We start from the raw sequence: 23,511 nt of genomic DNA, 5'->3' as shown, positions 1-23,511 counted from the left end.
GTCAATATATATGTGAAACCACTTAATCCTCAGACATTATTTATCAAAACAGCTCTTTCATTTCTTTCCCATCTCTGCTTACAAAAGCTACATTATAGCGAGGCATTACTGTGATGGTCAATGGAACAACTTGAGTGCTGCAGGGAGAAGCATCTCAGGCTCTCTTGCCACTACTGTCTCTCCAGAAAAATAAAGAAAGAAATTAAAGAACAGTGCAAATGGTTAAAAGGTGCTTGTCTGCCTACAGGAGGGTGTGAGGAGAACTCCCAGCATGGCCGCTCATTCGCACTGTCAGAGTCGCTTCTGGCTCTTACCTGTCCCTGTGCTCCACGTACTGATGCTGACCCAGGACCTACCTCAGGTTGATTCCAGCTTCCAGCTTTGTAACGTGCACTGCAAATACCACTGAGATTATTTAAATTGGACAGGTAGACTTCCTTTCTCTCTAGCTTAAAGCCAGAGCAGCTCTGAACCTCCTGTTTCTTATCCAAACAGCTTCTCCTTCGCAGACAGCTCTGCACTGCGCTGTGTATCCCCAGCTCCTCCCAAGCACAGCCGACTCTTGGTCTCCAGCACCAGCAGACACTGTTCCAAAAACAGAGAAACCTGAAAGTACAGAAGAAATTAAGCACCTCTAATCCAATGTAAAGCTGTTAGCCAGAAAATAGTCCCTGTGGCTAGGCTGCCAGCCCAGGAATTGAGAGATACTGTGCAGCTCCTTCACGCTGCTTGCCTTTACCATTTCCCATCCATTTCCTTCTAGACCAAGTCAGCCTTCTGAAACAAAAAGAGCTCTGTTAAAATAAGCCTTTTCCATTAAATTCATAGAAGTCCTTCCTATTTGTATCTGGTCGTCTGGAAGTGGGTCTTCTGGCAGATGGCAGAAGCTCAGCAAGGTGACTGCATAGGTCCCCAGCTTCCCCACCTCTCACCTCTAAGAGCTCAACTACTACTGCTACTCAATGCCATAGATCTCTCTGGTTCTGCTGAAGGAAGGCCTGAGATGTGTAAGGATTCCCCCCAAAGGTTTCCTCTGGGCAAAGACACCAGAACTGTGAGGGTGAGGAAAGCTACCTTGCATCATCAGCCTACCGTGAGGCTGAGAAACCCCAAAGGAAGAATCCACATCTGGGTTCTCACCCTCAACAGCAAGTGGTGGCTTTGGAAAAGTCATGACAGAGAGAAGGGCTTGAGAGAAGGCCACCATGCAGAGGGGCTCCCCTACAGGGCCCAGCACCAGAGCTTGCTGCTGAACTGACTTCAACCAGGGGGGAAACTCTACAGTACAAACAGGCCCCACACATTCATTTCTTCCTGATGCTCCTCGACTGCTGTCACAATCGAAACAAAGGGGAAACGACCTGGGGGGGAGAACCCTGCCTCAAAGGGACAAGCACACACTCCCCATGTCTGAACACACATTTCACTGTGTATACAAAACCAAGAGCGTCAGTGGCCCAAAATAGAACCTAAGCACGCATGTGACCTGTTACAAAGCAGCCAACAAAATCAGTTCTCAGCCCATTCCCGGGCACACAACAAAGTCAGGTCTGTGGGACACAGTGCAACATAAATTAACGCTAACCCGTGCAACCTCTGCTTCACAAGTCATAAATCTGAAGTGGAAGTTCTCTCTCTTTTCTTCTTGGTGAGCATTTCCCTTCTGTGGCCATCGGATGCAATTCGAGGCCTGGCTGCCATCATCCTGGTTGGGATCAGGTTGGGATTTGGGCAGTAAGGGGGAGGGGAGCCAATCATTTTTTTCATCGCGTTAAATTAAACTATAAACTACACCTTTTAATTCCTTCTAATTAAATTTCTCGCTGGAAAACGGAAATGTTATTTCTTGGTATTTTCTCACCAAACAGGGCAGGGAATGTGTTAGGAGTGCCTTGGCCAGGTGGGCAGCTCTCTGGGCACCAGGGGGCTTTCTGAGAGCTGGAGATCGCTGCATGTCCAGCAGCAACCCAATCCATTAGAAATACTAGATGCACCCACCTTCACCCTTGCTGGGGAGAAATAAAAGCACTGATTCTTTTTAGTTTTTGAAGTGAAGCTGCTTAGGAGGTAATTTTCAATTAGCTTTCAATGGGCTGCATCCCCTAAATCACATATGGGTTGGCTGGCTTCACAAATGCCAGGCTTGCCTCTACGGACATAGAATACTAGAGCTTTGCAATTCTAATGCCTTTAAAAGTAATTGGCATTTTTCCCACTTACGTTCCAAGATGTGCTCAAGGGAAGCAACCAAAGAGGCAAGAGAGCATCACTGAGGCCTCACAACTATTCTGACTTCACAGAGGAAGAAATCCTATACAGCAAATTGCAGCAAGGAGACAGCTGAAAGAAAGAGCATGCTATGGAGGAAGCAACAACATGTCCCTCTCTCAGTCCTCCTGGCTTAGCAAGCACAACACTGCCGAAAGGAGTTTCCATCTGGTCTTCATGGCAACACAGCACTGCTGAGCCAAACCAGAGGTAGCTATAAGCAAGATCAGGCAAGCAGGTCAATGGAGAAAAACCCAAATCTGACTCAGGGATTGTATGCTCCACAACTCCATTGGAGATGGGATGTCCTGCATTACACACACGCGAGCAGGAACTCCAGACTTCTAAGCTGAACACCAATACTGCTGGTGTTCCTTTTGCCCAGGGTGGTGAGGATAATGAGATGCGAACTGTGGTAGCACTGCCTTCCTGAGTCAGCCTGAAGCTCAAGTTTGGAAACAGTCAAACCACTGAGCATTTACCACAGAGCCTGAAACACAAGCACTTGAGTGCCAGATCTGGCAAGAGCCACTCGTGTGCAAAACTTAATTCCACATCTGTGTACTTCCAAGCAGGACAGTAGGCCAAAAGGGCCAAAACTAGACTGAATTCTGCCCCTGAGCAAGCAGGTTGAGTTAGAGAAACTGCACTTGGAGAGTGCCAGTGAGGACTGACATTTGGGGGGAAAAGGAGCGTGCAAGGTCTGCTACCCGGAGCATCTACCTTCATGCTGGGTGAGAAACCAGAGAGCCTTTACTGGATGGAAGAGATCAGTTCTTGTAGCTAAAGTGCAAAGTTTAAGACAGAAGGATTCCTAATCCGTGAGTGGGTGAGAAAGATCACATTAAGTTCTGACACCAGTAACCCCACCTGCACTGAACATGGAGTGGGTCCACAGTAGGGCCATGAGGATGATGAGAGGGCTGGAGCACCTCTGCTGCAGAGACAGGCTGAGGGAACTGGGCTTGTTCAGCCTGAAGAAGATCTCAGTGCAGCCTTCCAGTAGGGTCCCAGCCAACAGCTGAACCTTTCTGGCTGAGAAACACTCCCCAACCCTAAACCAGAGGGGTTGGCAGCCACCTCCTGACCCACACGAGAGAGGAATGTCAGGCATGTCATGAAATACAAGTCCTGCTTCCCAGACCTGTCAGGCTCCATTAGCTCTAAGGGGGCCTGACAATGTAAGGGTTTTAAACCCCAAACCACTGCACTAGCAAAGTCTCTCTTGCTAATGAACCACCCATAGCTGAAAGGCAAGCTCAAGGCATAGGCAGTGTAGCGCATGCAAGAGTCACAGGCAGCTGTGCAGGCACACTCATCCACATCTATTCCCACAGAGTCTCCCTTCCCCTTCACGAGGCACAGATGTTTATTTGAGCTACAAATCCCAAAGCACAAACCTCAGAACTAGAAGGCATCAGCAGTCAATAAATTCTCCATGCCAAGACTGTGTGGCGCTGGACACAGCCTGGTCACATCACTGCACTCCCAGCACCGCTAAGGCAACGTTATCCTGCATGGAGAAACACTCAAACTGCATCACCAGTCCTGAGCTCTGGGGTTTGTGGTGGGCATCATGAACACCTTTGGCTGTGATCAGACCTGGGAGACGGTGGACAGGCTCCAAACTTGGGTGAGAATCAATGTACAGTTGCAGGAGGTGACAACAAAGGGCTCCCAGCAGGAGGCTTGCTTTTCTGGCCTATACACAGAATAGAATTGTAGAATCCTTAGAGTTGGAAGGGACCTCTGAGGGCCATCCAGTCCAACTCCCTGCAGTGCACAGGGACACCACAGCTCCATCAGGTTGCCCACAGCCTGATTCAGCCCTGCCTTGAAAGTCTCCAGGACGGGGCATCAACCACATCTCTGGGCAACCTGTTCCAGTGCCTCACCACCCTCACTGTAAAACATTTTTTCCTTATATCTAACCTCAATCTCCTCTCTTTCAGCTTGAAACCATTTCCCCTTGTTCTGTCACCACAGACCCCACTAAAGAGTCTGTCTCCTTCTTTCCTGTAGAGATACTGCTCCACCCAATAAAAAATAGAGTTGACAATTCAAAAGCACAGAGCACAGTGCTATGTACTGTTCAGAAGAGATCAAACACTTCACTTACTCTGTCACAGTTCCCTACTTGCTCTCCAACCTGACCAAAATCCCATACAGCAAAGCATCCTGCCCTTACAGTGACCAAAGCTAGGATGCAACTGCTAGGTGCAATGTACTGTTGATTACTTTGAGCTTAGAAAATGAGTCACTTTACATCCACAAAGCACTGAATTCCAGTCACAGTCCAAGTTCTGGGGCAGACTACCCCTAGGTGTAACCACAGGTGACTACCCAGGAAGGAAAATAATATCTTCCCCATTAATTTACTTAAACAAACACATAAAAGCCCTTTAAAATGTTCATATTTGCACATTAAATACTCACATTATTTGGTGGTTATCCTTCTGGTAGATTTTTTGAGGCCCAGGTATCAGGAAAAATAGGAAAGGAAAAAAAAAAAAGCAGAAATAGATTTGCCAACAAAAGAAGGAAAAGGAGGACACCGCCACTTCATACATAATCCAAACAACACAGGAGTGGATGTGCTCACACACTGTAAAAATCTTAAGAGAACAGCCTTGCAGGGGACTAAAGCATTCCATGCTCAGTGCAGTGTCATACAGTTGTGTCTGTGCTAACACACTCTGCAGATTCAGGAATAAGTAAAGCTGGACTCTAACGTGCACTACAAACAAGAGGTCATTATGAAAACAGTACAGACATCTGCAGTTAAATAAAAAAAAAATCAGTGGAATTATTCATGTACAAGAAGTTGCAGGAACGTGCATTTGGGAGGAAACAGGTACTTAAATTAATCCTTTCCAAATGAACATATGCAATAAAAATGGGATTAACACCTGTGCAGATAAAGTACTTCTGCTCCCTTACACAGTGATGCTTGTATTGCATTTTCAGTCCTTCCTAATAAAATTCCTGATAGCTCTGAAAACATGACATCATCTCCATAACGATTCAAGGAACTGCAAGTGACACAAGGCTTTACCTCTTGGTCTTGTGGCATGCTTTTGTAGCTTACTTTGCAAGATTCAGGAATCCCCTGACCTGCTCATGACAGCACGTTGACAAGTAACCTTGGCGGACACGAAGGGAGGAAAGAGATGCATAGAGAACTGGCTCAGAAACAGCACTCAACAGGCCGTGGAGGGGAAGAGGGCAGTGAAGACCTGGCAAGTGAGTAACAGCAGCTCACATTTAAACAAACAAGTTATTTTAATAGCTCTGCACCTTGAGCATTCAAATGAACATAATTTTATCCACAGTAATATCAACATCTAAAGATCAACGGTATTTTATATAACTCTTAGGCTGCTGGTCCCTAACCACTTTACATCCCAGCAAGGCATATCTTTACTTTTCTCCACTATTTCAGTTTTTATTTGGTAGGAATATCAGTCTCTCAGTCCCAAGGCTTTTTTATTTCCTCCCTTCTTCACCTTCTTGAAGACAGGTTTATGCTAAGAACCATCCTCCGGATTTTGTCCTCATTCTTTAAAATGTTAGCTTTAACAGCACGAATCTTGTCTTGCTGGTCTTCAATCAGCTGGTCCAGCTCAGCCAGTTCAGCTTTTAGTGGTTCTACAGCACTGTCCGTGATGCTGAAAGAGACACAAAGCGTTGTATTATTGGAAATGTTGTGCTGCTTCAGGTTACTTAACCCTCCAAGAATGTACATTCAGTACTTAAAAGTTTGCAAAGAACTTAAGGTGTGCTCACCCTTCCTGAAAGAAAGTTTAGGATGAGAAGCACAAAGGCAAAGCTAATAACACAGAAAAGAACACTGTTCAGGAAAAAATCCCCCACAATTCAACAGCAAACAGTAATCTCTTGTCTAATCTAGCTTTTCTGTTAAAATCTCTGTGCAATGCAGTTATTCTGCCCCATCGTGCTCGTGTGTGAAGCACTTCTTTTACTTACCAGCCAAGAGCTGCAACTGCCTGGCTCAGGGACAAAGTGGGACTTGACTGTGTAGCACATAGCATAAGAACAACACCCACTTTTTACTGGGGCCCCTGTATCTTACCATGATGCACGTGGCAACAGCCAACCCTCCAGGCCTCGCAACAGGCGTTTAAAGGGGAGAGAAGCACGTTGCAGAGGAACAAATACAATTGCTGTGGAGGTTGATGGCCTGCTACCAGATATTTCCTACCATGAGCCAGCAGCACAGCACTGCCTGCCAGCAGCACCAAGCTGCAGCAAGTAGACATCTGATAAGAGGGAAGGTACAAGAAAACTGGCCCCTCAATAGCTGCTGACAAGGGCAGGCAATCCCACCATAACAGGAAATTTAATAAACAGGAATTAGGTGCTAATAAAACCACTAGCACACTGATATATCTGAAGGGAATTGGACTGTTTGGCTTTAAAACCAGTGTGCCCCACTCCATAACGCTTAGCAGCCAGGGAGTCGATGGACAGAACAAGCCTGCTGTCATTCTGAATTACCCAGTCACTGTGAGGACCCATCAGCTAAAGTCTGCATCTCATAATTATTTACTTTTCTCCTCCTTTCTACACCACTGGCATAAATCACAAAAAAAAAAATCACTGGAAATTCTACTGACATTTCCCTAATGGGATCCTTCAATTGTCTTTCACAGAAGCAACAAAAAACCAAAGACGCATCCAAATTCCACTACATATGGGAAGCATTGTCTTCTTCATTTCAGATACTGTGTAACTCTTCCCTGTAGGATCTGACAAGCCGTTGCACTGATCTGATAAGGATCTCCCTGCAAAGTGCTGTAACATGCTGCAGCAGTCCTGGCTCGTGAAAGGGAGCTGAGTGGCTCAGCTGGAATGATGCTGGTTTGCTCCCTGTCACCAGGGCTGGTTCAAGTTGTCTGGGCACAGGCAAACAGATCAGTGCCTCAGTTTCTCCAGCTGTAAAATAAAGCCCACTGCCATTTCCTTTCTCTTTGTAGAGGTAGTGCGTTCTAAGGCCAACCACAGTTTAAGAAGGTGCTATGTAAGTGCAAGGAATTAACATCATTAGGCTTTATATGCGAACCCAAATCCTAACTCCTACCCCAGCCCCATTAAGCCAGCAGCCGTAAAACTTCCAACATTTAACACATTGCTACCTACCCAGATAAAACTTAGCTAAAAATACCAATCAGTGGCATACTTGCTTCTGCAGGAATTAAGAGTATCGATTCAAGGAACAGCAAAGTTATCTACATTGGAATCCATGAAGATAAAAATCAATCTTCAATATCTGAGATCATTTTTCAGATCAGATTACATGGAATTGGGATGGTAGTTCTGTTTGCAACGAAAATAAAAAGACATACTAATGAGGCAAGTAAGGCTGAAGCACCCCTTTCCTAGGCTTGACCTCCTTGGGCAAATTACCTTCACCCTCCTGGCTTTCTGATGTTGGTTTCAAACCATGCACAGACAACAACTGTTACTGACACCGCTGCAGAGCACACAGATTTACTAGGCCTACTAACCTGTTCCTCCCCATTGCTCCACATGTATTTGTGATAAGAAAAAAAAAAGCAGAACATTAAGCCTTCTCATCTCATCTTAGCATTCGCATAGCTGCTGCCATGTGACACGAGCTGAAAAGACCCTCAGACCTCAAAAAACAATTCTGACTGCAAATAAAATTCCCCGAACCACAATGGAGACTGATGACAAAATTGCATTCTGAAGCAAATGAAACTCTCCCCTCTCCTAGAAACAGATCTGTCTCGAGAGATAAACCAGACCTTCCCTGACCACGCTCACCTCTGCTCTTTCTGCAGTGCTTCTGCATGCTGTCTGTTCTCATGCCGCCACATCTGCAACTCGTTCTTCATGGCGTCCATGTCTTCTTGAACGTAGTCCATGATCCTGCCAAGTGTAAAGGCACTGCGGCACAGAGTCTGAATAGAGTCCCGAAACTTCTCCACTTCTTTGGCTACCAAGTCTCTTTCTTTCTTCCTAGCTGCTTCTGATACAAAAGGCTTCTCCTGACAGAAAGGATGGATAGGGAGAAAAGCATCAAGATGAGGAAAAACGTTTGTTGTACACAAGGTGTCAAATGAAGAATGTTTTAGGCACTGCTAGTTACAAGGAGAAATCTTTACACAGTGTTCACAGTTTGAAAGAGAAGGGAAAAAAATGAAGCAATAGTTTAGAACCACTGCTAAGGAGAACTGCTACAAAACTGCAATAACATTGGCAACATTCAATTGCTTTTCAGATCAGGAGCACTCAAAATTAAACGTAGTATCTGATCCTGTAAATGACCTCATCATCCTGATGTTCTCATCATGATCTTTCCCAGAGCAGTGGGTAGTGGGGGGAGACCTCCCCCTCATTCTGCCATGTTTTACTTCAGTCTGTTTCTATACATTGAAAGGTAAGCAACTTAATGTGGCACCATTAAACACAATCTTGCAATACTCACATAATAATGACACCACTTTTGTTATCAACCTGCTGCTGCCACTGGCTGCCAACATGTCCACCCCATAAATCACACATCTACCCACCCACCAATCAACTACCTACTCATCCACCCACCCACCCATCAACCAACTACCCATCCATCCATCCACTCACCCACAACCAACTACTCACTCATCCACCCCATCAACCAACTACCCATCTACTCCCTACATGCTACAGCTGTGTACTCTATGGGGCACAGCTGGACTGCCACTGCATCGCTCCAGTGCCTGGAACAAGGACATTGTGGATTGGTGTTTACTCAATGTTGCTGCAAGTCCCAACCCACCACACTGAAAAAAGGTCACGTTCAACTGCAGAGGGTAATGATTATAGTCTCTGAACTGAGAGGGTGATGATTATGGTCTCTGAAAAGAAGTACATCTGGAGAAGCAGAAGTATCCTTTCTCATGATGTTATGCACCAAAAGTATCCATTGGAGCTGCTCAGTGCAGGATTTTGCTGCTACCTGGGAGCTGCACTGGATGCTCCACAGTCACCTTCTAATGCAGTTCTCCAAATCACTCCCTTTGAGATACTTCTCTCTCACCTCTGGCTGTATCTAGAGTCTCACCTCCTAATGCTGGCCCTAGTCATAGCACTTCACACTGCACAGCTAAAATAAATGGCAGTTATTCCACGCCTTGAAGTTAACAGTATTTGTAAAACCATGCAGGCTGCAGGTGTGGCCTCAGTCAACTGCACTACTCAAAACTAATCTGGTCCTGTGCACACTTCCCTCATGTGCAGCCTGCAGACCCTGTGCTGAGTCTCCTGAAGCCTCCCAGCTTACTGCAAGTTAAACACAGGGAAAGTGCATGCTAAAACAGCAAAGTCACCAAGAGCAAAACGATGCCAGAAACAGAACCAAATGACCACATTACTAATGCTTCCTAATGATCTTATTCCAGCAAAGGCCTTCCTGGAAACGGTAACTGCCATTAAAGAGAAGCCCGCTGTTTCTTCTCCCCACGTAAAACAACCAGATCTTTCTTTCTTTCCAAGAGCCCTGAATGTCTAATTCCCAACCTGAGTTTTCCTTTGAGACACACAAAGCCTTACATTAAGTTTACTTCAAGTCATTTCAGTCATCTAATGTGTGCCAGAAAACAAGAAAGGTATTTCTTTACCAGCCCAACCATGGGATCAACTACCTTCTAAGCACAGTTACCTTCTAGCAGCTCTATGAGCACAGAGGTGACAGTACGCTTGTATCCTGCTAGGACACCATGCCTACCATGCTGTCCCTTACTACCCTCCTACCCAACTAGCCTGCCTTCCTGTGTGAGCTGCGGGCTGTTTGTTCAGCTGTGTTTGTAGGCAGCAGGGCCTACTGCCAAACACGTTTCAGCAGCCCTCCACTTACTGATGAACTCAGATATATATTATTCTAGAAAAATACTTCTAAAGGCCGAGATTTACTTGCATCTGATGCTTGCGTTTTACCACACACGCGGCACATGGAAACTGCAGGGCTTCTGAGTTTACTGTGATTTTATAATGTTGAAGTTGTTTAATAAGGAACTGGCCTGAAGTGACAACTGCTGGTGAACTCGTGGCCTTTGCTTCCTAAGTCAATTTGTGAGTGCTGGCTAAGCTGTTAAAAATAACACTCATCTTAATTCCTTCTCGCTCAACCCGTGCCTCTCTCACAGAAGCAGGTGTTTCATTATGCTGTATTACATAAAACTCGTTGTTCCGACACTTCTCGGAGCCATCCATGTGCTTGCTGCCCCTTACAGCACGCAGATGAAAGCACTGATTTTTGACTCATTTAATCCTGAGAGCTGGTGGGCACCCACCCAGGTTCAGAGTGCAGCCACCCAGGGCTGAGGGGATACTCTCAGTCTCTTCCTTAGCAAACCTCTAAGCACAATGCCAACAGCATCCCAACTGGCTCTGTCAGACCCCTTTCCCTTTATGCCTTGTCCCTGAAGGCACAGATCACAGGGCATGTTTCCTTGGGCAAGGTGTACATTGCACACCAATAAGACTTTCTTTCCTGGAAATATTTTGTTTCCTCCTTACCTTGCCACAGTATATGAATGGATCTGCACCATTACAGATTGCATGCTCTCTATTGTAATTCATTTTCTCCATACAAGTTCTTGCTACACGTGCCATAGAGAAGGTTAATCCATGGGACCCTATTATCCACATCAAACCAGGAGGTTATTTGTAAAGAAAACGGGAGCTGGAACAACCCAAGCCCATTCTATGAAAATCACCTTCAGTTCAGCAGCAGGGCAGGGCTGTATGATATTCAAGAGCTTCCCAGGAAGAAGTTCTGCTGCCTTGTTTTCCACCCTGCATGCAACAAACCCTTCCCACTTTCCTTCACCTGTTCCTAAGTAGCTTCAAGTATCGAAATACACAAGCACTAGAAGTCTATTAAATACTCTTCGGACTTTAGAATGTACATCAACAGGATGGTTAGAAAACTCTGCAACTCTGAAACACAAAAGCACATGATATAAGTGATGTAGGAACACACAATAGCATTGTGTGTCCCCTTCTTTCAGGAGGAGCATTAAACTCCAAGCTCCCAAAAACCTCCCCAACACCTGAGGGCACAGTAACTCACCTGGCACACCACCATCTGCTTGAGGAGGGACAGATAATGTTCAATCCTTCCTTTCTCATCACACTGCACTTGGTGCAGCCTACAGAAAGCTCAAGTACTCAAGCTTCACCGGCTATCACTGATTAAAGGCAGTTAAAGGGAAAAAAAACAAACCCCATGCAGTCTGTTCTGTTTAACAGTTACAGTTATGGGTTAAAATCTGCACGGGTCACCCTGAAATTACTAAGAATTATGGCAGATGGTTTATTACAACTAGCAATGTGGGTGGTAGGAGTCCTGAATGCCACCTTTGCTCATTCTGCACAAACACGTAACAGGATATACTCAGCTTTAAGAAAAATGCCAGAATCAGAATTGTTCCAGCCTATTTAATTAGGTCACACACCTCAATGAACTCTCCTTTCACAAAAGCCCAAGAATCAATAAATTATCCCTATGTAAAAAGACTGTATCACTTCTGTAGGCCCAACACGCTTCCTTTCCTTCGTGTTTTTTGTAAGGCACCAAGATAAATGTTTATTTTGGATTCCTGGGAAACAGCCTGCCTTTCCCATTACCTCAACCCGAACGGAACACAACGTGGACTCGAATGCAGGGAGTTAAGAAATTAAAAAGCAGAATCTTTCTCCTTAATTGATGAAGGGGAAATTATCAACAGGGCTCCACAATTTTACCTGTGTTGAATTTACCCTCGTTAAAGCAACGAGGACAAACTCACAGCTCCATAAGGTGGATCGTTCACAAGACATCCGCCTCCAGCATCCATGCTGCTGTGGGTACGGGAAATGCCTGACATCCATGGAGGTAAAGAGGTGGCATGACTTCCCCCCACCCGCCCTGCTTGAAAAGTTCCCTTCTAGGAACAGGATTTGATTACTTTTATATAGCTTCTCCTTTGTTTCCATTCTTTAAATTAACAGTTTTTAAATATGAAACAAATTACAACAAGCATCCATCAAGCAGTTAATAGTTTCTACAGCCCCTTTTAACTATTGTATTATGTCCCATTATGGAAACAGACCCGAGTAATCATAGTTTTATTGAGCCATACCATTTCCCTTCTACCTCTTTCTACAGCTAGGACAGGACAGAAACTTCATTTTGGACAAGTAATTTTGATGCATTCAATGCAAAAATAACAACGTGGGCTTTTTTTACTGAACAAAATATTTTTTGATCATAAAGGGTGTTTTCTTTTCCTGGTTTTTACAGAGCCTGCATTTTAAGTATATGGTAACTATCCACGTGGGATCACTGTAAGAAAGTCCTCCACAGTAACAGAGGGGAAAACAGTAAATGTTAAATCATTTCAAATGAACAGGATGCTTTTTCTGCTTATGCTAGGTACTGAGTTCAGCAGCAGGCCAAGGCAGCAGAGACACCATGTCCTGTACCATTAGACTTACCAGAGTCTGACCTGTTTCAGAGCTGGAAGACACCAAGAGACAAAAAATAGGATGGGATTTTCAGACGTATGTAAATGTCCCACCTCAGCTCCTTGAGCTGCCTTGCCTTGCTGCAGAGAAGTCAGTTTGCTATTCACCATGCTAAGCAGAATCCTATGTGTCTGACCACACACACACCGAGAGACGACTCCAGTATCAACTCAGCTGAAATGGCACGCTGGGTGCCAGTCCTGCCCTGCTTTCCTTTTCTGCTCACTCTGTTGTAACTGCGGGTCCACGGTTTTCTCTGTTGAAACAGCAGCCCCTTTTCCATTCAAAATGAATTGTAACACGTTCCTTATGTCAGCCAATTGCTTTCACACCAGTCTATGCCCCAGCAGAATGTCTTGGCCAGATCTACTGATAACCTTCTTGAAACCTATGAACATCACCTGTAGCTCTCCTACAACAGCTGCTAGCACAGCATCCTTTCCTAGAGATGGAAAGCACAGCTGTCTCACTGCACTTCCATACACACTTTTTGTTTAACATATCCATCTGCTGTCTTTTTTATTTATACTATACCCACAGGAGTGAACATATTGTTTAGTATGCAAAGGCCACAGCACAGCAGCCATTATACCAAGAATATCACAAGAGTGACATAAGTTCCATTCATACCTTCACTGGTAACAAGCAGGGAAACTCAAGCATTAATTATTCAGTTTAAGCTCCAACACCAGATCACCATCAAATTGCATGGTACAGTTCTTTGAGAAACTGCATGCTTGCACCAAACATTTCTCTCTGCACCTTTACTCTATGACCACTGTGATAACATCACATCACCACAGCCAGAGCTGTTAGACAAAGACAAAAGCCCTTGTGCAGGTAATTCCTATTAAATCTCACTGTCAGCACTTCTTACAAGATGTAAACTTGCAGGATGCTGAGAAACTGTGAGCCCCTTCGAAACACTGACATGATGGGAGATATGAATACAAATGGTTAACATGTCACATTACTGCTCACATTGATTGGATGTGGACACAGTGCTGTGCAGCTGGAGGATTAATGTACAAAATCAATGACCTGAACAAACAGAATCAGCATTGATTGTATTTGCTCTAAGCTTAGAAGTACCTACTTGATTTACAGCACTTGTAATTGAAGTTAATATTATCCAGGTGCTAAGCTATTTTAATATCACTTGTTACTAGCACAAACCTCAAATCTGTTTCTTCTCTGAAGCCTATGAACTATATTTGGGAAAGATGGGAATTCTGTGATCCCACTTGCTTCAACTATTTAATAACCTGCCTACACTTTCCACACATCAAATAAATGAAGTGGAATACAAAACGTACCATCTGTTTCTTTCTCTGTTTAACATAAGAGGATTAGATTCTAAACAAATACATTTAGGAAGTCTTTTTAGGAATTTGTTAGGCTGAACACAGCTAATCAAGGCAGCAGAAACCTTGTGTATTTCCACACTGACCTTTTTGTTTGACCTGAAAATTGTGTATATTATTGTAAGTTGCTGCACATGCAAAACCTACGTGATGAAAGTCCCTGTCTTTCTTGATTTTCTTGGCTTTTCCTTTATTAAAACTTCTTAAAAAGCACAATGAAGGTTTCAGGCAAATGTTTTTAACACAAACAAATACTCTTCTGCAATCAGCAGTTAGAAGTAAAGGGAAGGAACATCCCCAAGAGCCCACAAGTGCTACGTTTCCATTAAGTACTACTTCTCCAGCTTCTGCTAATTTCTAATTGATTAATCCACAGTAATTCAGGTAGAGAAACCGATCAGTTAATTGCTGCATTAGATGTTGTAAACCATCAGCCAAAAGACCCAGTGCTCAGATTACAGATATCTCCACTTCTCTCTGGCAGAAAGACATGGCTTTAAGGAGTAGCAAATACAGCTAAGAGAATATTCCATTTATTTTATATGCATTGAATAGTTTAATAAAACCAGGGCAGACAAACATTCTTACTGACAGACACACAGGTCAACCTCAGGTATAATTTCCCAAAGAATTATTCTTTCAAATTTTCACTGGACTTGCAATTATCTTACTCCAAAATACAGTAATCACATTTTACTCCACACTGCAAAATGCATTTTGGAATATAGTTGCATGCTGATGTAGAAGATATTTCTTCTGGAGAGTTTGATGGAAAACCAATTAAATGAAAGAGCTGAGAGTCTGGGGAGAAACAGTCAGGTCTCAGACTGATGCTGCTCCCAGCAGACTGCACAGCCAGACCTGGCACAAAACGCACAGCTATTTCAACACAACAGGCTGGCCAGGGCTCACAGACCCATCGACAGAACAGGACTCAGTTACACTTGCAAGCAGAGAACACTTGGCAGGAATAAACCACTTGAAACTCTTCTTCCTTTTTAATTACTGTTGCTGCCTCTCCCCAAAGAGATCCCACAGACCAGTAACCGTTCTTCCCCAAACTACTGGTCTGTGGCCTCACTTGAGTTACTCCTGCCACTGCCTTCTATGAGCTCAGGAATGTGGAGGCCACACTTGCTGTGTCAGCCCCTACCTGCTACCCTCACTCCCTGAAAGATTCCCAGAGACAACACAGAACAGGAAAGGTATTTTTCACTTTTACTTTCTCCTGCACTGCAACATTTCTATCCTCTAAAATAAACTCTGAGAATTCAGCAGTCTCTCCAGCTCATGTTTTCTGGGCTACATCTGTCGAGTCCCAGTCACCAACTCTGAACATTTTTAATCATCTTTTCCATCAATTTTTCCTCTGCTGTCAGGAAAACTGTGCTTCTCCTCTCCGGACTGCAACGACTTCTTTGACTTATGAGGGTGGCTAGTTATAGGACAAGGGGGAATGGTTTTCAACTGAGACAGAGGAGGTTTAGGTTAGATATTAGGTGGAAGTTTTTCACCCAGAGGGTGGTGATGCACTGGAACAGGTTGCCCAAGGAGGCTGTGGATGCCCCATCCCTGGAGGCATTCAAGGCCAGGCTGGATGTGGCTCTGGGCAGCCTGGTCTGGTGGTTGGCGACCCTGGACGTAGCAGGGGGTTGGAGCTGGATGAGCATTGTGGTCCTTTTTCAACCCAGGCCGTTCTATGATTCTGTGATTTAATTTGAAAAGCAGTAGCAGCAAGAAGACTAAATGCAGCAGCAGCCAGCTGCTTGGATATGGGAACAGATGATATTCCAGGAGCTTACTGCTGCGTGCAGATTCTCACGTGATGGAAGTCAGCAGGTTTGTTTTTCCAGAATTAGTTGTCTATTATCAGCACTGCTAGCACAGATCAGTGCTTCAAAAGAAGCAACAAAAGGCAAACAAGGACAGAATGAGTGTTTTAGAGACTGAAAATAGGCAGTGGGACTAAGTGATGATTGTACAAGGACACAGAGGCCGATGTGCATTTAAATAAAATCTAAGGGGTTAAAAGGGAACTGTTTTATTTAGTGAGCCACATGTATTCAGGGGAGAAAAAAGAAATAAAGAGAAAATTTAGTACAAGTCCCAGAGGAAGCTTCCCGAACGTGAAATCCATGAGGTTTTGTAAATGCTCCCCATTGTTCCTTTCTATGCCCAGTGCTCACTTGACAGGACACAATACAGCACAATATAGCCTGCAATACAGTTATGTACTGGCAGAAAAAAAAAAAAAAAGACTAAATCAACTGCTACTACCATCCCAAAACTTAATCTAGAGATTGATGATTGAACAGCACCACCTAGTTATAAAACTAGGAACAGCTGTATCTCTTGTTCTCACAAATGCAAGTTCAACATACACTCCAGTAATGAGCTTTAGAGCTACTGCATAAACAGAGCAATATTATCTTTAAACCTTCCCTTTTTCCAAACAGCTCTATAAAAGACAGAACTTATTCACATCAGACACTCATTAGAAATAGCCAAGAGCATTTAAATGATCGGTATGTAGGCAAAACAAGGTGCATGTTTATAATGAATAGTTCATAATTCAGCAAGTTGGATAAACATGTATCTACTCAAAAATGGATTATGAGCAGAAAATGAAAGCTTTCCCATTTTAAGAATTATTTTTCTTCTTTAATCTCAGCCCATGCAATACATGAAAGGAATTTTGGTCAGCCAAGTAGGCTTGGCTCTCAGACAATCCCAAACCTGAGATAAGAAGATGCTTCCCCATGGGTTTGATTCTACCTTCCTCATTTTCTCCATGTGCTGGGGAAGGAATGAAAAGGCTGGTGGGTATGACAGCATAATTCACTACCACTAAAGCATTTGGGAGTGTCTCTAAGAGATTTGCTGATTTTACCCTCCCAAAAATCACAATCCTAACAAGTTGTGTCATTTTAGATGCAGATTGCCAGAAATTATTACAAAAGCGTACAAGTTCTAGATTTTTTTTTTTTAAAAAACAGTCTATCCTGAGTTTTAGTCCCTCACAGACTTGTTTTTTTCCAGCTGTGCACTTTACGCACAAAGTATCACAATGTTGTTACTCATTGCCAAGAACTATATACATTAAAGTAACAAGAGGCCAAAAAGTGGTCAAGGCTTCAAAAGTTTCTCCCAGTTTCAGAGAGGTACTTGGAAGAGTTTTGCGAAAAGCTTAGTTCTCAGGGTCTGAGTTGCAGCACCTAAGAGAAGTGCAGCATGCCACACTACATCTATCACTAATACAGAACAAACATAAGAAGAGATATGCAAGTAGAACTGAAGATTTAAGAGCACTTGCCTCTCCAAAATGCTATGTAACTTTATTTTTGGAAAAGCCCTCTGAACTGCATTCCTTATTTAAAACCTTTCCAAAGGATCAAAAAGTCAATCCAAAGTGCTCCACCTTTTGTGCCTTCTTGCAACACGAGCTGTGTAAGGCCAAAAGAGCAAGAGCTGTTGAGTTATGGAAGGAATACATGAATATCAGGGTGCTTCAACATTTTCAACGCTTTGCTTTTGGTTTGTGATTGCCCCTAGAACCACTCTAGACCCACCTCCCTCCCATTTCCCTATCCCAATTTCTGGCTGGGGAAGTAAAATAAAATCACTTCCTCGATTGAGTCTAGAAAGCTCAGGTATGCTAGATTTTACTAAGGTAATATCTGGTGATATGAAAATACTTACTGCACATGGTTAACTGCACCAAAGATCCCTACTTTTTATACATGATGATAACAATTGATGGTTGATAGGACCAGAGGACAATTAAGACAATTAAGAAATTAAGAAACAATAATTATGCAGCCACATAGATACAGAGCGTGTCCTACTGCATCTATGGCAAGGTTGAAATCAGACTGCTCTGGAAAACAAACAGGCTAAAGAAGACAACTAAATGCTGTATAAAACTAAAAGCACCAGTTAAGAAAGAAAGCACAATACAGAGAACATAAAGGACTGAAGGACTAATGCAGGTAAACTAAGTATAACATACAAAGGAGGAGTTTGATCAGAAAATGGAGAAAAAAAAAGAACATAGTTAAAGGAGAAAAAGAGGCCATAACTACAATATTTAATAATCACAATTCCTTGCCGGCCATTTCTATCTTACCTTCTCTGTCACCTTTGATGATCTCTGTGATGCTTCATAATCCTTTTTTGTTTCTAGGATTCTTTTTACAAGTCCACCTGGAGAAAACGAGGATATTTCTCAGCACTTTTGTTACAAAAATATTATTCTAAACATTCAAGACAATAACATCAAAACCAACATGATCAGTGTTCCATTATATTTCAATTACTGAGATACAAGATATTTAAACTTTATTTTTCCACTGTCTTATCTCCATACACATGCACATGTGTATACATAGATAGTAATTTGTTAGCAATTTTTTTGATATAATTTAGGCAGGCTTAGTTCTCTGTACCAATGTGGCCATAACAGACTGAAGGCCCTGAATCAGGTATCTGAGGTCACAAGTAAGCATAAGCATTGTTAAGAACCAGACAATCAATTTTCCTAGAAGTTTTTCTATAACTTACTTTGACCAGCCAACCCCTTCACCTATCTCAAATATCTTCTGTATGTCTCTCTATTTGACATCAGCTGTAAATCCCACTGCTCAACTATATAAGACTTCATTTGAGAAATATTTGCCTTTTTCTTGCGAAGTCGCAAGGTTCTGCTCCCTCAAGAGGTATTTTGCTGCTGTATTCCTCATTTTAAGTGCTCAGCACTTGGTTTAAACTTGTGGTTTTATTCTATACATATATGCATATAAGTATATAGAAAAGCAAACATACCATGCTTTTCATCCTCCACCAGATCCACTTCTGGCTCCTACACATGCAGGGAGAGAGCTTTAGTTGCAAAAATTTGGCATTGTTACGATATAAAACTACTCAACAACACATCCAGCTAGAAGCTACTTAAACAAGCAAGTTACAAAGGGTGGGAAAAGGTTCTATAATTTGTAACATTAACAGACCATTTCCAGCTCCGGCATTTCAGGCACTGGCATGGCTGCCTCCACCACAAACTGGTCATCATCATCATCAGAAGCCTGCTGGTCTACGATCACATTTGAGATTGCTTTACCACTACCGTTCCTGAAAGAGATGAAACAAACATGAAAACCTAATAGGTCTTTAGGTCCAATCCCGTTCAGATCTATCCCATCACCTCCTTCCATAAAATAAAGCAGCACACCAAATTCCTAAGTTGCCATTGCTTCTGAATGCACTGCTTTAGTGCTTGACACTTATTTGACATCACCTGCAAGACATTTTGGCCATAAATTCAAGGGGCTGTTTCAGCCTTTTTTGAGCACGATATACTACATACCTTACAGATCTCTCTTATTAGTAGTTAAGATTAACGTTCTAAGCTCATCTGTTTCAAAGTTCAACAAAAAAATTAAATTGTACCTACCTTTGAATTTCCTGATATGGCCACTAACTGTAACTTCTAAATAATACACTGGATTTGCAGGAAGGCTCAAGTTTTCCTGCCCGAACCTATGAGCAGTAGGGTGATCCCTCCCGATGCTATTCACTGGCACAGGGTGCACGTAAAATCTTACAACACTGTGGCATAAGTGCTAACAACATCTTTTCTGCATCTCCCACACTCCTCACCTTTCTGGAATCAAGGCCTCCGTGCTCTCTTGACGCTTTACTACTCGGGGTGGTGCTGGCCTTGCACTGCCAGGACGAGGAATACGTCTGCAAGAAAAAAGACTTCTCACCTATATTGTAAAGGGAAGCTCACGTGTCCCCCAGAGGAGCAGACATGCATATCCAGATGAATCAATTAACTTTGCCAGTGCATAAAACCAATGGAAACATCCCTAGAGTACAGCCCTACATTGCAATACCTTCTGTCCTAGTAGGAATCTGGGAAAACCTAGCAAGCGAGACATTCAACAAAAATAATATCATTTTGGGTAAAACCACCTCTTAGTTTGTCTCACTAAAAAAATAATCTGGATACAGCACAGTTACCTAGCAATAACAACAAAAGAAAAAATATATATTCCCATAAGTGATACAATTACAGTAGCCTTTTTCTGGGCAAAGTAAAAATAAACTGGGATTTGAAAAGCAAGTTCATCTTATCCATAACAACACACTTCTGAAGTGCTTGTGATGCAATAGACTCAACAGACTCCTCACAGATCAATCTTGACTTAGTAAGATTACATCAGAGCACTTTCTGGATTAAGAACGTACACCCAAGACACAAAGTTTTCTTCTTAAAAGGAAATGAAAACAAATAAAATCAACCATACATGGGACAATATTCATTATTGCATGCCACAAGCACAAACTGCTCCACATTCCCTTGCTATTTTCCAATTGACAATTGTAACGCTATAATGGGATGGAAAGTACTGTGATAATAGCAGGGTGGCAAAGTCTTCGGTTGCAGCAAATGGGAACAAGCCCAAGCACAGCAGCCACAGATACAAAAATGAAGGAAAAGAGCTGCTTACCTCTGAAAGGCCTCAAATACACAGGGATCTCCATCAAGAGACACCCTCGCCTCCATTGCCAACCCTTAAGTGAGGTGTGGGAAGAGGTGGATCCTGGCTCCAACCCTTCCTATCACTCAGGTACATGGCATGCACCTGATCTTCCCTGGGTTGGCCCTACCTTCCCACCAGGTGCTCCATCACTGCTTCACGCCATGACTTAACATTTCCACTACAAATGTATTACCTCCAGATACCATTGGGACTTCACTCAGACAGAATAAAGAACAGGAACAAACCTTTGGATAGCCTGAGGTGGAAGATGATTGGGTACTTCGCCATTTTCAGATAATGCAGGCTTTTCAGGATCAAGGTTCTCTGCTTCTTCTTCTATTCAATGAAAAAAAACTGTAATAGTGGCTTACCTGTCATATTGGCAATGCAAATCTAATTCTTTACAACAGTATTTCAAGCCTTATCAACACTATACTTTAACTTGTTAATGAAATGCATCGTATGACAAACTAAGAACAACTCTATAAGCTTTATATATTCAAGGTCTCAGCTGATTTCTTGCTCTCACTGCATCGTGACATCTATCACACATGTTGCTTACTAGATGGAAAGGAGAATTCCAACCGCACTGTCTCATCACTGCTCCAATTACCCACTGCTGTAGGAAAGGTTTTGTGAATCGCTTTAACTTTTAGTATGAGCAGAACTCACAAATACAAGTAATGGCAGGAAAAAAATGTTGTGTGCAGGCATTAAGAAAATGGAAACGGTACATTTTATTGAAGAGGTTGTTGCAATAACTACCTGCAACATATTACAAGAAGTTCCCCATAGGATCTGCTTATTTTCAAGTTAAAAAAAAACAGTAATAGTTTATGACCACTTTATGTCGTTGGGTTTCTCTCCCCTTTGGAAAGCACTTTACCTGAATTACAAAGCACTTCCACAGATTGCTTTTTGGTATTCTTTTAACTAAAAACTACCTGAATAAAGTCTACTCAAAGCATGCAAACACAACGAAATTGTATTTTGCTACAGTTCTTTTTTTTTTTTTTAATCTTTAGTATATAGCATAAGAGGAAAAAAAAAACCTCACTAAATTGCAGAAGTGCTTTATTTATTAAAAAGCACTGTTTTATTTGTAATAGAAGTTTTTAGCTATCCCTGGTATGTTCAATGCTGGTCTTCTGTCACTACAAAGTCACTTGCAAATTCATCTGGAAATAGCAAACACATTGGTTTTCCAGAGAACTCACATGAATTCCTTAAAAATAATCTGACCAAATGAAACATGAGAAACACACCAAGAACTACCGGCAGCTTCTTGCTGAGAACTACTGCCAATGCCAGGAGAGTAGGGACAAACACAAGTGACTGTTTCCAGCAGTCCACACTTGAATGCTACAGGCATTGGGGCGGAATTTCTCCCAGTTGTGTAAGGCCACACAACTGCATTGGCTGTCTACATTTCCTTGGACTGACACAGCTATGAGGCCCTAAAGGGCACGCGTGGACTGGGAAACAGCCTTTGATATCCCACACACATGGCAACCCTTGTAACCATTCTATGATACCAGGAATCCTGACTGTTATGATATTGCCATTAGTGCCACTCAACTATCCCACCTTGGGGCAGATTTATGAGTGATATGCTGAAATAATTGTTTAATCTTAAACATAACCTGAAATACATTCAAGACAAAGCAATAGGAGCACACTCATTTGAACATCCCAGGGATATTCAAAGTTCTCAAGAGCTATTGTAACTAACTCTTGATCTCTAGGGAAAGAAGGAATACAGTTCCATGAGAAGACTCCCAGAGGGCTCCATAAATAGGGATACACCAACATCATGACCAGCAATTACCAAAGTACCCCAACACCCTGTGTTAACACAGTCTGGTCAGATCTGCTGTTATCTCAGCCATTCGAGCCCCACATTGGTCACCAGATTGACTGTTGTGGTTTAACCTGGCAGGTAGCCCAGCAACACACAGTCATTTGCTCATTCCCCCAAAGTAGAACTCGTGGGTTGAGGTAGAACTATTTATTTAGAGAAAAGGAAAAGGATAACAGTTGCTGTATGTATATATATATGTATATCACAATATGTATATCACAAATGATGAATAAGCAATTGCTTACCACCCTCAACTGATGCCCAGCTAGCCCACAAGCAGGGGAAGAGGCCAGATGAACTCCCATCCCCTTCAAACTCATTCTGTACAATGTCATGTGGTCTGGAATATCCCTTTGGCCAATTTAAGTCAGCTGTCCTAATTCTGTTCCCTACCAGCTCCTTGGGCCCTTTACTGCAAATGGCCTTGGCTCTGTACAACAGCTTAGCTATAAACATCGGAGTGTTATCAACACTGTTTTTCTCCGTGAACCAAAACACAGCATCATACCAGGCACTCTTGAAGGAAACTGTCCCAGCTGAAACTATGACAGTGGTATCAACTCCCCTAACTTGTTCATGTGTCTGGATCTGGAGAGAATAAAACCAGTTTTTTGCTTCACTCTCAGTTCTTCCTCCTACATTTTGCTCCTATTATGCCCCATATGCTGTATCAGGATATAAATATCTCATTAACAATGCATGTCTAGGGAGCCATATACAACTGCAAGGCTGACTGCATGGCACTCAAGTTAGCCTTTCCAAGGCAGACAAGCTCTTATTCCACCTACCTTTCTGTTTTACTACAAGTCCTGGTTCAGCTTCTTCCTGCAGTTTAGCAGCATTGTCCTCTGAAATCCCATCTGCCACACTCTTCATTTCTACTGTTCCTATAACAAAAGTTTATAATTAAATGATACAATTACAATTTTAAATTAAAAAA

The 23,511-nt window shown here is 42.8% G+C and overlaps 1 protein-coding gene across 3 annotated transcripts in view; it reads right to left on the bottom strand.

Annotated features, from left to right (window-relative positions):
• Positions 1–5,531: 5,531 nt before the first annotated feature.
• TRAF3IP1 (ubiquitin specific peptidase 40) overlaps positions 5,532–23,511 on the bottom strand; it is a 36,729-nt gene continuing 18,749 nt past the window's right edge. For all 3 annotated transcript variants that reach the window (XM_004942511.4, XM_003641562.5, XM_046944025.1), the window contains 8 exons: positions 23,360–23,458; positions 20,956–21,046; positions 19,821–19,907; positions 19,172–19,292; positions 18,987–19,023; positions 18,292–18,368; positions 8,077–8,300; positions 5,532–5,936 (listed from right to left, as the gene is read on the bottom strand). In XM_004942511.4, coding sequence (XP_004942568.3) covers positions 5,771–5,936; positions 8,077–8,300; positions 18,292–18,368; positions 18,987–19,023; positions 19,172–19,292; positions 19,821–19,907; positions 20,956–21,046; positions 23,360–23,458 — 902 coding nt within the window. In that variant the 3' untranslated portion in view covers positions 5,532–5,770. The remainder of the gene's footprint in view (positions 5,937–8,076; positions 8,301–18,291; positions 18,369–18,986; positions 19,024–19,171; positions 19,293–19,820; positions 19,908–20,955; positions 21,047–23,359; positions 23,459–23,511) is intronic.

Source organism: Gallus gallus, chromosome 7 (assembly GCF_016699485.2).
Source record: "Gallus gallus isolate bGalGal1 chromosome 7, bGalGal1.mat.broiler.GRCg7b, whole genome shotgun sequence".
NCBI lineage: Eukaryota > Metazoa > Chordata > Aves > Galliformes > Phasianidae > Gallus > Gallus gallus.
This window is presented reverse-complemented; position numbering and strand designations above follow the sequence as displayed.